General features: G+C 39.0%; 1 protein-coding gene across 27 annotated transcripts in view; it reads left to right on the top strand.

Moving 5' to 3' along the window:
- The window catches only part of PLEKHA5 (pleckstrin homology domain containing A5), a 273,038-nt gene that overhangs the window by 216,120 nt on the left and 43,865 nt on the right, over positions 1 to 13,053 (top strand). For 11 of the 27 annotated variants that reach the window (XR_012155733.2, XM_073318870.1, XM_073318738.1 and 8 more), the window contains 2 exons: positions 2,863 to 2,943; positions 8,839 to 8,901. The exons of 3 other annotated variants lie outside the window; for them this stretch is intronic. Coding sequence is in view for 23 of the 24 variants with exons in the window: in XM_073318870.1 (XP_073174971.1) it covers positions 2,863 to 2,943; positions 8,839 to 8,901 (144 nt within the window). In the remaining variant the exon portion in view is untranslated. Of the gene's footprint in view, positions 1 to 2,813; positions 2,944 to 8,838; positions 8,902 to 13,053 lie in introns of those variants that run through there. 13 more of the 27 variants (XM_073318763.2, XM_073318796.2, XM_073318830.1 and 10 more) reach the window with 2 other exon arrangements.

Below are 13,053 nucleotides of genomic sequence, written 5' to 3'. Positions count from 1 at the left end.
CTCTCGTCAGAAGTTCGAAAGAGCCCTGGACCTTAGAAATCTTCCTGATGAAAACTTGGTAGTAATTGATAAGTCTCGGTGAAATGGTTCAGCTTCGAAACAGCCTGTTTGGTTGATGGTGTTTTGGCTCTCTTTAGTTAAAATTATTTTGTTCAGGTTGTCAGCAGTTTGTTATATATTAGGTTTAAATTAGTTCTGTCACACTTTAGTTTTTTCTAGAAGAGCTCTTGATTGGTGTACAGCATTGGTAGTTTTGTTTAGTATTATCATGGACGGGGGCTGCCATAATACACCACCTCTCTCCAGGAAGAGGGGAGACCATTGTACATTATGAAAGATGTAGTTCAGATACTTCATGTTCCCACTCTCTTCCATAGGCTCAGCTCCCTGCTCAGACAACAACTCCAAAAAGGCACTTCCTAATAGAAATGTTTGTTTTCAAATTTAGCCAAAAAATTTAAATTTATCCGTGGAAAAATTATACAAGAATTGTTTTCTATAAAAGAAGGAAAATGTGTTTTGACTAGCTCTGGTTTTTAGTAGTTTCCTATTTACTGTATATTATGGGGAACCTCACTGTTGTAGAGACAGTATTTTCCTTCAACACAGGCCAGTTTAAGATTTGGTCACATGACTCAAAAATTGCCCTCTTAGTGTAGAATGCTACTGACCTGCTGACAGGTAGTTATCAGCTGAGACAAACTTGTGTAAAGAAGCTAAAGCATCAAGTAACTGTTGTTGCAAAGTAGGACAAAAACAGAGCCTTTGAGACTTTTAAACTTAGTGAGCACTTAAGTATTTCATATGTGACTGTCACCTTATTCTGCTTCTCTTTAGGTTTGTCAACAATATATTGTAGGAATAGGGGAAAGAAATCTTGCTAGAAAAATGGTACTGAAATAAATACTTTCAAATGTTCCCTGTGGCATAAGGATCTTTACCTTGTGGGATTGGAGTAAAAATGGATTAAATGTAAAAAAGTGAGGAAAATTTTACTGTAATCCAAGATGGGCCTGCTTTTGCCTCTCAGACTCTACTTTTGACTGTAATAGGGATATGTTATCCTGTAAATTAAGACAATTATCTCATTAGAGGCACAGTATGAAATATATTCCTCACATATACTAGAACCTCAGTATTTCCCACTAATGCCTGGTAACCCATTGTGAATTAATGTTGTAGATGAGTGAATAAATGAATGCACAATAAAGCAAAGAACGTATCACAATATACTTCATTTAGTAATTGTATCTTACTACTATTTGTAATTCAAATTTGATTCTTCATAGTATACTAGAAGTATATTTGCTTTTTAAATGTAATTAAAACTTCACTAAGAATGGGGGAAAACCAGTTGTTTTGGTACAAATTATGGGGTCCTTAGCCAGTGCAAATTAGTGAGGTACCACTGATACAGAATGTTGGGGCTCACCTAATACCACACACAGATTGGAGTTTTCTGTTTATGGGGAAATTGTCGTCACTTGGGTTGGAAAATGTGCCTTTCAATGGGCAGCAGAGCAGTAGCTTGTCTGTCACATCAAATTGGTGAGGCAATAGTTAGTCTGTATGAAAATCCACTGTGTATACAGTTACATGGTAAGAGAGATGAGACATACATCCTCTATAGCTGGATGTAAAATTGATGTAGCGCAAGAGCTGGTTGAAATTTTTGATTCAAAGGGTCTTTCTACAAAAAAAATGGCATATCAAACGGGACATTTCTAAAGTAAATATCCATTTTAGATATTTTTTGACTTTTTGTTGGAAAAAACAGAATTTTTCACTCCTAAGACTGAAAATTATGGGTTTTGTTTTTTCAACAAAAGTCTAAAAACTTCTGAAGAAAATTTTTGATAAACTTTTTTACTTTATATTGATTTTTGACAGGAACAAAAATGTCTTAACCAGCTCTACCTAACACAATATTCAAACATCTTGTAAGATTGTAAGAATTCTGACCAGCATGCTAGCATAAGAAGACCATTTGCTCTATGCATTGCTTGGGTTTTTTGAAGGCCTAATTCTATAATTTTTTTTCATAAATGATCAAAGAACTTGTTTTGGGCAATTGCACTTGTGGCAGTAAACATAAATGATTTGTTCTGCAAATATGGCAGCACATATGTCTAACCTAGCTTGAAATGTGCAACAGATGGTTTCATTGCCATATATGGGTAAATGCAATAACTAATATAATTGAGTACCTTTGTATATAAAAATTGCTGCATTGCTACCATTGTTACATTGTAGATTGTGAAGTACTGGTGTAGATCATTGTAAAGTTGATCTTAGTATTCAGTTCCAGAAGGGCTCAAATAACTCGTAACATACTGAAGATGTAATCTACATGTTAATGTCTGGGGGACTATTTTATAAGACGGCTCTCAGATAAGAATTTGGATGTTGCTTACTGCATATTTAAATTACTGTATTTGTGTTTTAAATTACTTCAAATCTAGCTGGCTTATTGCTAAGTAGTATCGTGGTTTGGCTACTCAGTATTTTGTCCAGTTGTTCCTGATGTTTTACGTATTGTAACTTGAGTTTATTGGTGAAACATCTGAAGTAATTAGACTTACTAGTGACATGAACCACAGTGGAAATGATGCAGCTTTTATGAAATATTAATATAGTAAAATCTTGTGTGTATGGGAAACATGAGTTTGATATTTATCACTTAAGTTTTGCAAATGTTTACTTTTTCTAAATGTTGGAATCTGTAAAGGCATAGGTTAAAATGTAAAATGCTACATTATTAGAAAAAATATTGAAGTAGAGGCTATATTTACAGTGTCGTCTTTCAAATCTAGCTATGGTGTAAACTGATGTTTGCTGTATGCTCCTCCTGATTTGAAATAGATGAAAGAGAATGAACCTTTAATCACCATGGTTCACACTATGATTGAGAACTCGGCGCTAAGACCACAACTGTACCAGCAAGTAAGGTCTTGGACAGTGAATGAAATTGCTTTATCATCTGCGAAAATTTTCCTCAGTGACAGTTTTTGGTTGTTCTTCAGATTTACTCATAACATCAGTGTTTCTCTTATTTGTTTTGAAAAACCACAAATCATTCATGCTTTATAAAATGCTGCGATATTGTTAGCATGGCTTTTGCTGAACGCTTTTGTTGTTGAGTATATTAAGTGTACCCTTTGGATAACTTCTGTCTAGAATGTTTGATCATTTGGTATCGTATGCAGGTGTCCAGTAAACTCATAAAATTTCCAGCAAGCTTCCAACATTTGTCTTAACGTGGTCCTATGCACAATTAGCTTTCAAAGGTGCTTCTTTTTGTTCAACACAAAAAGCATGCCATTGGTGTTTACCTGATCATATCTGGCAACTTTCTTCATTTTAGGAGATGGATTTATAGATTTTAGTTGGTTGGTTGGTTTGTTTGCAGCTAGTTAGTTTTTAGCCTTGGAGAAAAACAGATCAAAATAACTTTGATCTGGAGACTGTAGATCCAAGGGGCAATGTTTTATTAATGTCAGAACCAACCTACCAGAGTACACATTTCTAGACTATATAGTCATGACTGCAACTCTGGTGAGACATAAAGAGGGGGAAAATGTGCTGAATGGAAATATGTCTTTGGGTTGAGACCTGCATTAACTTCAGACTAGATGATCATAATGGTCCCTTCTGACCTTAATATCTATTAATCTAACTTGCAAGCATGGCCAATACAAATCTGTAAGCGCAGCAGTTTCTTAGGCACATGAGTTTTGCTGCACAACATACTGTATTTCAAACATCAGGGTTTTAAAGAAGCCTAAGCATTCTTATTTAAGCAATTGCTGAATTTTGAGATAATTGAGCTATGAAAATCTCTGGCTGCCAAACAGAATAAATATTTGACCTGTTCCCCTCAAGTTCAGGAATTACTCCAAAACGGAAAGAGTGTTAAACAAAGTTGCATGGCTAGAAGGGAGTAAGACAAATTCTGCTATGAAGAACTCTCATTGATGGTGATAAAATTTTTTGATATGCCACTGTAATAAGGCTCTCATGCGATTTTTGTCCTTTATATTGTTATATCACAGTGTAGAATATAAATAAACCCTCCAATAGTTGCCTTAAGTTAGGAAAAAACTTCCCCTATGGACATCTTACATAATGTTCGTTTTCATGGTTTGATACCTTGCTGTGATTCAGCAGATATTGCCCGTTCTCTAAGATGCGATACTGGACTAGATGGACTATGTTTCTGTAATGTTTGAAATCTCTACTTGCTAAATTCTTCTTTGTAGATGTACATATTGTGCACAAGACTTAATTCACAGATAGGTAGAGTGATACTTTCAGCATTACATACTGGACATTACACATTTCTCATTGAATGCAGTGGCAGTTGTGTAACACCACTGTAACTGCACACACAGAAATATTTGCCCCAACTATACATGTAGCTTACACTAACAGCCAGCAATAAATTGTACTTCAGGAGTATTTAAAATGCTGGTCATTCCTCTGCACTCATACAATGTGATTTAACTATATATTTCAATGTTAGTAGGAATGGGCTATGTCAGTACTTGGATAGGAAGTCTTCAAGGAAAACTAACAAGTCTGTGGGAAGTGATGGTGGCAATGCAATAGATGGCACACTTCCTCTTAAATCAGGGCCCTGGGAGGAACTGTCACTGGAGGTGTTTCCACTGGATGGAACATAAAAACAGGCTCTTGGCCATTTGGTCACTAAATATCCTGTAGCACACTCCAAGAGGTAGTGTAAGCTACCTCAGTTCCTCCTGTAATTCCAATTGAATATGAGTGTGTTCTTCACATCTTGCCTTAAACCATCTCGTAGATTTGCTGTACATTATTAAGCAGCTGCTGCATTGTGCACTGACAGTGATGGGCAAAGTAGTTCATATAATTTTGAGATTTTCTGTGTTAAATGAATGCAAAATGTTATTTTACAATATTCCCTGTTGTGTGGAGGTGAAGTGCTTCTCTAGAAGTTTCTGCCTGTTGTGTATTACTGATAAGACTGTAAAAAATGGAAACATTTCAGTGGCTATTATAGACTGTAAAAAAGTGCTCTCATTGCAGGCATGCCCCTTGTGGCTTGGCAAAGCAGCTCTCTTGTCATTTAACATCAACTGCCATCAGCTGCATCAGGCCTGCGGTGTTCTCTCTTCTTGTGACGTGACCCTCTGGCCAGATCATTTAAAAGTCTCTTCCCTTCTGATGTGTGAGTGGGTTTTGGGCAGCGGGTCAGGGAGCGCTCTGGGTCTTGGGCGGCAGGTCCTTCGCTCACTCAGGTCTTCAGTGTCACTGAAGGACACCCCCCCCCCCCCCCCCGGCAGAGTCAGTGAAGGACCTGATGCCGAAGTGCTGCTGAAGACCCGCAGTGCTGCCTGACTCACCACCCAAGACCTGGAGCGCCACTGGGTGAGCAAAAATTTAAAAGGCGCCAAAGAATTAAAAAGGTGCCACTTCTGCTCGGTGAGGGGGCGGCTGCTGCCCCGCTCCCCCCCCAGCTGCGCTACTGGTTAGTGTCCCACATAACACTGGTCATCAGTATGACATCTGCCACTCCTCCAGGGCTCCTTTTCTGTTCCACTCTTAGAGCCAAGTCCTCAGGGCTTCAAACTACAAAAGGAAAATATAAACCACAACGAAAGCAACTTTGGCCCCTTCCCATGGCTTGAACTTTTAAATTATCCTGAGTCCTCCTCAGCTCTGTTTTTCTACAGAATTCTGACTCAGAGTCTAACTTCGTGAAATCTTGTCTGAAACCTCAACTTTTTGCTTGTGGGTTGGCCTGCACCCGGGTGCACTAGCAGAGTCCCCTGCACCCCTCTTAGCCTATCCCATCAAGCCCAGAATGTAAAATCTGTCCTGAAGTTCCTCTGCTCTCTACTACCCAGAGAGTGACTCTAAGGTTCTTCCCCTTTCTCCCTGCAACCCTTTTCTACTCTTAGCTTCCTTGCTTTATGGAAAGCATGTAGCTCCTCCCCCAGCTGGACTCCTCTTTTAATTGAGTCTGGCCCACCCTCCAAGTGCAACCAGCTGTTAATGAGCCACATTAACCATTTCATTGCCTGTGTGGGGTAAACTCAATACCATTTGAATAAAAGTATTTTACAAGTAATTATTTACAGGTATTAAAACAAATTTAATGTTCTGTACCTATCTCATTAAAAGTGCACTTAGGTTTTCTAAACAGTTATGTAATAGGAATAGGTGTTGATGATAGATCATCATCCTATTTTAAGCTAGGCTATAATTAAGACTGGGCTTCTGAGGACACAAATAAATGAGCTTTTAAAAAAGCCACTAAACTTGAAAAGAATTACTTTGTATATCACTGTCCAAGGAAGCTGCATAATATCTAAGTGTGTTCTGGAAAGATAAATTTGGGGTCTTGAAAAGCTACATAATGTCCCTGTTTTGTTACATAGAAATCAATGTAAGGTTTTTAACCATATTTTTGGGGTCTGGGCCAGATTTATATTGACCATGCTTATGAGCACACTCTTAAAATATTTCCATTCCTAAGTTCTTTCTTTAGTTAAGATAGAAGCTGTAGTTCGTAAAGGAGGGTTTTTAAAAAAATATATTGTTTCTACTCCATTAGAGGTTTAAATAGATTTTTGTTTAAAAATTGGGTTATAATCTTAATGAAGTGCAAAAGTGCTGTGGCTTTTTCATATTCTGATACTCATTTTCATTAAATATTCATTTCAAAGAAAGTTACTATGTGGTTTTAATACACTATACATACTTTTAAATTGTCACCAGATGCATTTGCATGAGGTATGTGGAAATAATGTCTTGAAATGAAACACTTAAGTCTTTAAAGGTTTATTGTATGTTTGGAATGCTTGTATGTTTAACTTTCCCCAATCCTTGTATTTATAAACCTCCTTTGGACTTGTGTTTCTACAGTCTCTTTTCTGCACAATTGATGTAAAAATGTTCCAATTAAATAACATGCATATGGAGGGGAAATGTATATGTTAGGAATGAATGAATATGCATATATTTTTATGTATTAACTAAAATGGGATATACAAAGTTTGGCACACATGGATATCTATATATGTTAGCCCGTTTTAAGTATTTTAAAATATATCACTAGCAGTCAGTCTTGAGATGAAAAGAAGTAAAAAGTTAATGCGTTGAGCATTCGTTCATATCAAATCAGTGTATGAGGATCCCTTGTACTGCTGAATAGGATGACAGTCATAACCTTGGTAAAAAGAGTTTTCATACCTCAGCACAAGAAATAGAATTGTACAGGAACTCCTCACTTAACGTTGTAGTTATGTTCCTGAAAAATGCGATTTTAAGCAAAACGATGTTAAGCGAATCCAGTTTCCCCATAAGACTTAATGTAAATGAGAGGGTTAGGTTCCAGGGAAATTTAATACTGGCACACAGTGATGATGATTGTGAAGCTTGGTTGAGGTGGAGGAGTCAGAGGGTGGTATATTTCCCAGTATTTACAGTACTGCTAAATGATGAACTAGCAATTGGCTGAGCCCTCAGGGGTTAACTCTCTCACTCTACAGGGCAGCAGGAAAGGAGGGAGGGCAAACAGAGACACACACCCTGTGTGTGTTTGAGAGATGGAGATGCACATTTCCCCTTTAAGTATGAAGAGTGGGGTCAGAAGTACACTGCCTTGTTAATTAGATCAGCAAGCTGAGACCAGACTGCAGCTGCTGCCTAAGGCAGCAGCTCCCTCTGTTGGTGTGTCCCCCCTCCTCTATGGAAGATGGGGTAAGCAGGGTGCAGGAGCAGGGGGGAGGGGGACACCCTGACATTAGCCCCCCTCTTCTTCCCCTCCCACCTACACAGCAAGCAGGAGGCTCCTGGGAGCAGCTCCAAGGCAGAGGGGCAGGAGCAGCACATGGCAGTGGACAGCTGAACTGCTGGCAATTGACAGCCTGCTGAGCAGCTGCTGCACAGGGAACTTAGGGGAGCAGGGAGCTGACAGGGGGGCAGCTGGTCCACCCTATTTCCTTGCCCCCACCAGCTAGCTGCAACGGGCTGCTCTTCCTGCAAGCAGTGGACAAAGCAGGCAGTTGCCAAATGTTAGAAGAGAGCATTGCACAACTTTAAATGAGCATGTTCCCTAATTGATCAGCAATGTAACAAGGAAACAACCTTAACTGGGACGACTTTAAGTGAGGAGTTCCTGTATTCAGTTACAGCAATTGCTGTAGTATGGAGTACCATATCTAAAAGAGAGCTGAGGAAAAAGTGCAAATTAAAAAAAAATTCCACCTACATGCCAAAAAAAGTGTGTATATCTGTACATCTTACAGTGTATATGTGAAGAGTTAATCTGGTGTAAATTTGTAACTACACTTGAACACACTGGAATTTCTATACACCGCCATTAACATAAAAGAGAGCAGAATAAGGCCCTGTATTTAGAATGCACACATGAAATTTTATATAGTGATATATAATTGTGTGTGCGGATGTAATTTTATCTACTGCATAGTCTAGATTTGATTGAATTTTTATATTGCAACTATAGCACTGAACATTTTTTCTGAAGAATTATGCATGCCTAATAAACTTAACACAGTTCCACAGTTTCAGTTTTAATTAGCAAGATTTAATCGTTTGAGTAAATAACTGCGATATACCTTTCTCCTTCTGACAATCCATATTTGACATTCCATTAGGTACACTAAGTAACAGAATTAAATATTGTGTATTGTCTCAAACTATATAGTCATACGTTAAATGTTTGGCATTCTAATGGAATCTGATTTTGGTGTATTAAAATTTTAACTGTAAGATTAACATCATTTTCATGGTTCTGGTGAAGTTATTTTATGCGAATGTTATTCTTCCTTATAGTTGACACAAGACGAATGTAGGGGTACACTATACAAATATAGATCTGAAGAACTGGATATAGATGTAAGTATATATGCTTGGCTTTCCCCAAAGTAGTGTTAGTCTTTGGCTTACTGTGTTGATATTCTCATGTAGAAGTTTCTACCCTGGTCATAAAATTTAGATGCAAAAACTACTTAATATAGTGGGACACTAGTAGCAATTGCTTCAGTTAAAGTGGAGGGAAATTTCTATTATAACTCCCAGTTGCCATGCTTCTAGCTTTCTGAAATTATCACATTTTGGCCTGAAATTTTCTAGTGTTTGTCTATGCTGAAAGGGGAAATATTTCTGGAAGTTTGAGCAAATATCCCATAGCTGGTTTTTAATTTATTGGGGTTGGGGAGATACTAGTACTGTAAGTGAATTTGTAAGGGTGTGTGTGTATATATATATATATATATTTTTGTGTGTATATTTAAAAAAAAATCCCTCGAATCATCAAGAGATTTACAATATTTAATTATGTAAGTCTCTTGAATCAGCAAGTCTACACTTAGATGCACTGTTTGTAGACCTGTAGGCCTTTTCTAAAGTACATGTTCCATATGCAGTTTTAAAATGGGTAACTTCGTGAAATCAATTACTTTAAAGCTATTAAATGCATATAGTCCTTTTTCATGACTATTGTCCATGTCAAATTTCAGTTTTAAAGCTTCAGCCACTATAAAGGGATTACAGGAAAAATTAACACTACATTTATACATGGTTTGTTCTCATTTTAGTTATAAACGTGCACAAAACTGGCTCAGCCAGTTTGAGTGAGACAGAAATGGAAGGTTACCTATTCACTGAATATAGTATGTGAGATAAGGCATGCTAGTTGAGGCTAAATATTACAACATGAATGTGTCCTGTCCAACTGAGCCATGTACATTAATTGTAGAAGGTTTTGCAGATGCATTATTGCCTAAACTCAGGCCACAGAAGAAAGTATTTTCTAAGGGTATGTCTACACTAGCAAGTTTCAGTGCCACAAGTTATACCATTTCTATTAAAATGCTGGGATTAAACCACTGTTGCTTGTCCACACTGTGCTGCTTGTGACGCTGGAGCACATCCACATTAGCAGCTCTTGCAGCGGCAAAGACAGCAGTGCGTTGTGGTAACTATCCTGCTGTGCAGCTGGCCGCTGGGTGCTTTGGAACGGGTTTGCAATGTCTCATGGGGCAGGCGCAGCATCACATGATGTAGTTGATCCCATTGTTCCATGGGCATCCTACTACATTGCCGGCTGCTTTTCAACTGAAGTTGGCGGTGGCGGGGAGTGTGTGATAGGGAGACAGTGTGTGTGTATGGAGGTGGGGGAGAGAGAATGTGTGTTCTGGGGGACGGTGTGTGTCCTCATGCTGTCTTGTAAGTTTAGACAGCAGCAGGCAGCAACCAGTCCCGGGGGAGGGGGAAACCCTGACATCAGCCCCTGCCTCCCTTCCTGGGCTCTCTGCACAGCAATCTCTCTCACCTGCCTCTGTGTTCAACAGCATGAGCATTCCACATTAATGGTTTGCTTTGTGTCCCAGAGCAGATCAGCACACAAGGGCTGTCAGAAATGGTGCTTAGAAAGGGGAGGGGCACATGTCTCAGGGCAGCCGAGTTCAAAACAATGAGCAGAGTGGTCACTTGAGGCATTATGGGACTGCTCCGGAGGCCAATTACAGCACAGAAAGCAATCAAGAGTCTACACTGGCAATAGAGCGCTGGAGCTTCTGCGCAAAAGCCTTACGACTCTTGTCAAGGTGGTTTTTTTGCAGTGCTGCAACTGAGGAGTTTCTGCCCACAAAGTGGCTTGGCAGCGTGTACACGTCTGCAGTTTGAGTGCAAAAAGCTGCCTTACTACACAGAAACTTGCCAGTGTAGACAAGTCCTAAATGTTTCACTACTTGAGTCTAACACAAAAGACAGGTGGGTACAATGCCTTACTTGACTTCATTATATTAAATACAAATATTTTACCTTTTCCATTTATTTGATGACAACTCACTTTACTTTCTACATCTAATACAGTAAAATGTAAAAAGCTGCTTTATAAGTTTACATTTGAGATTTAGAAAAAAGAAACCATATTTAGTACGTAAGCAACTAATTGAGAGCAGATTTGAGTGTTTCATAAAGCAAGATAAAAGGTCAGTGCAACCTCACAGCATAACTAGTGTATATTTGATACCACTGTGTGTTAATATGCCTAAAAAGGAGGCTGAAAGTGGACATCTCAAGATTCTCCACAGCCTTTCTTAAATTAAAGCCATTTCCGCTTGTTGGTGCTGAGACCATTTGTTTCATCTGATCTTTCTGTAAGTAACTTGGGCCTGGTTCACCCTACTAGCACAAAGGGAGGCAAATTGCACCTCCAGGCCAGCAGGGCTATTTGATCCCTAGGGAAGGTCAGTCAGTCTGTTTATACCACCTCCCTTCCTGGGGAGTGAGTTAGCCTTACCCTCCAGCTGTTGAAAGCTGTCCACAAGATATTCTAATTAAGTGTATTGCTGGGCATCCTGAGCAGCGCCACCTATTTTGAGGTGCTGCACCTACTCTCTGGCCCCCAGTGCAGTAAATGTTGCTGGTGCCCTGTTCTCCTCTGACCTTCAGGTGGACTTCTGATTAAATGTATGCCAGCAGAATGAGTCAAGCTAATGTCTCTGAATTAGTTAGTTCTAGCAGTATGTGTGTAAAGTTTTATTTGACTGTAAAATCCATTACATTTCATTACAAGAAATGTGAGAATCTTTATATACTCTATGTTCACGGACGGGAATAAAACCCATAACCGACAACAGATTTTATTTTTGCCTGTGCTGGAATCTTTGTCAGTGTAATGGAAGCCTATACTACTGATGAGTTCTTCAGAAGGATATTGGCCCTTAAAATAAAACTTACAATGGAAAGCTTTTAGAGAAACCATTGCCTCCGCAGAACACAGCAGGAGCTGAAATTCAGATGTCTGTATGTTTTAGCAAAAAGAACTTAGTACTTATGGCACCTTAGAGATTAACAAATTTATTAGAGCATAAGCTTTCGTGGGCTACAGCCCACTTCATCAGATGCATAGAATGGAACATATAGTAAGATATATAGAGATATAGATATACATACAGATAAGTTGGAAGTTACCATACAAGCTGTGAGAGGCTAATTAGTTAAGATGAGCTATTGGCAGGAGAAAAAGACTTTTGTAGTGATAATCAAGATGGCCCATTTAGACAGTTGACAAGAAGGTGTGAGGATACTTAACTTAAGAAAATAGATTCAATATGTGTAATGACCCAACCACTCCCAGTCTCTATTCAAACCCAAGTTAATGGTATCTAGTTTGCATATTAATTCAAGCTCAGCAGTTTCTCATTGGAGTCTGTTTTTGAAGCTTTTCTGTTGCAAAATTGCCACCCTTAAATCTTTTACTGAGTGGCCAGAGGGGTTGAAGTGTTCTCCTACCAGTTTTTGAATGTTATAATTCTTGACATCTGATTTGTGTCCATTTATTCTTTTGCGTAGAGACTGTCCGGTTTGGCCAATGTACATGGCAGAGGGGCATTGCTGGCACATGATGGTGTATATCACATTGGCAGATGTGCAGGTGAATGAGCCCCTGATGGCGTGGCTAATGTGATTAGGTCCTATGATGGTGTCACTTGAATAAATATGTGGACAGAGTTGGCATTGGGCTTTGTTGCAAGGATAGATTCCTGGGTTAGTGTTTTTGTTGTGTGGTGTGTGGTTGCTGGTGAGTATTTGCTTCAGATTGGGGGGCTGTCTGTAAGCAATGACTGGTCTGTCTCCCAAGATTTGTGAGTGTGTTGGGTCATCCTTCAGGATAGGTTGTAGATCCTTAATAATGCGTTGGAGGGGTTTTAGTTGGGGGCTGAAGGTGACCGCTAGTGGTGTTATGTTGTTCTCTTTGTTGGGCCTGTCCTGTAGTAGGTGACTTCTGGGTACTCTTCTGGCTCTGTCAATCCGTTTTTTCGTTTCAGCAGGTGGATATTGTAGTTTTAAGAATGCTTGATAAAGATCTTGTAGGTGTTTGTCTCTGTCTGAGGGATTGGAGCAAATGTGGTTGTATCTTAGAGCTTGGCAGTAGACAATGGATCGTGTGGTGTGTCCTGGATGGAAGCTGGAGGCATGTATGTTTTAGCAATTTGATAGTACTTAGTACTGTGTAAAGTAAAAGACTTAGTGCTCCCT

The sequence above is a fragment of the Lepidochelys kempii genome, chromosome 1 (genome assembly GCF_965140285.1).
Source record: "Lepidochelys kempii isolate rLepKem1 chromosome 1, rLepKem1.hap1, whole genome shotgun sequence".
Classification (NCBI taxonomy): domain Eukaryota; kingdom Metazoa; phylum Chordata; order Testudines; family Cheloniidae; genus Lepidochelys; species Lepidochelys kempii.
This window is presented reverse-complemented; position numbering and strand designations above follow the sequence as displayed.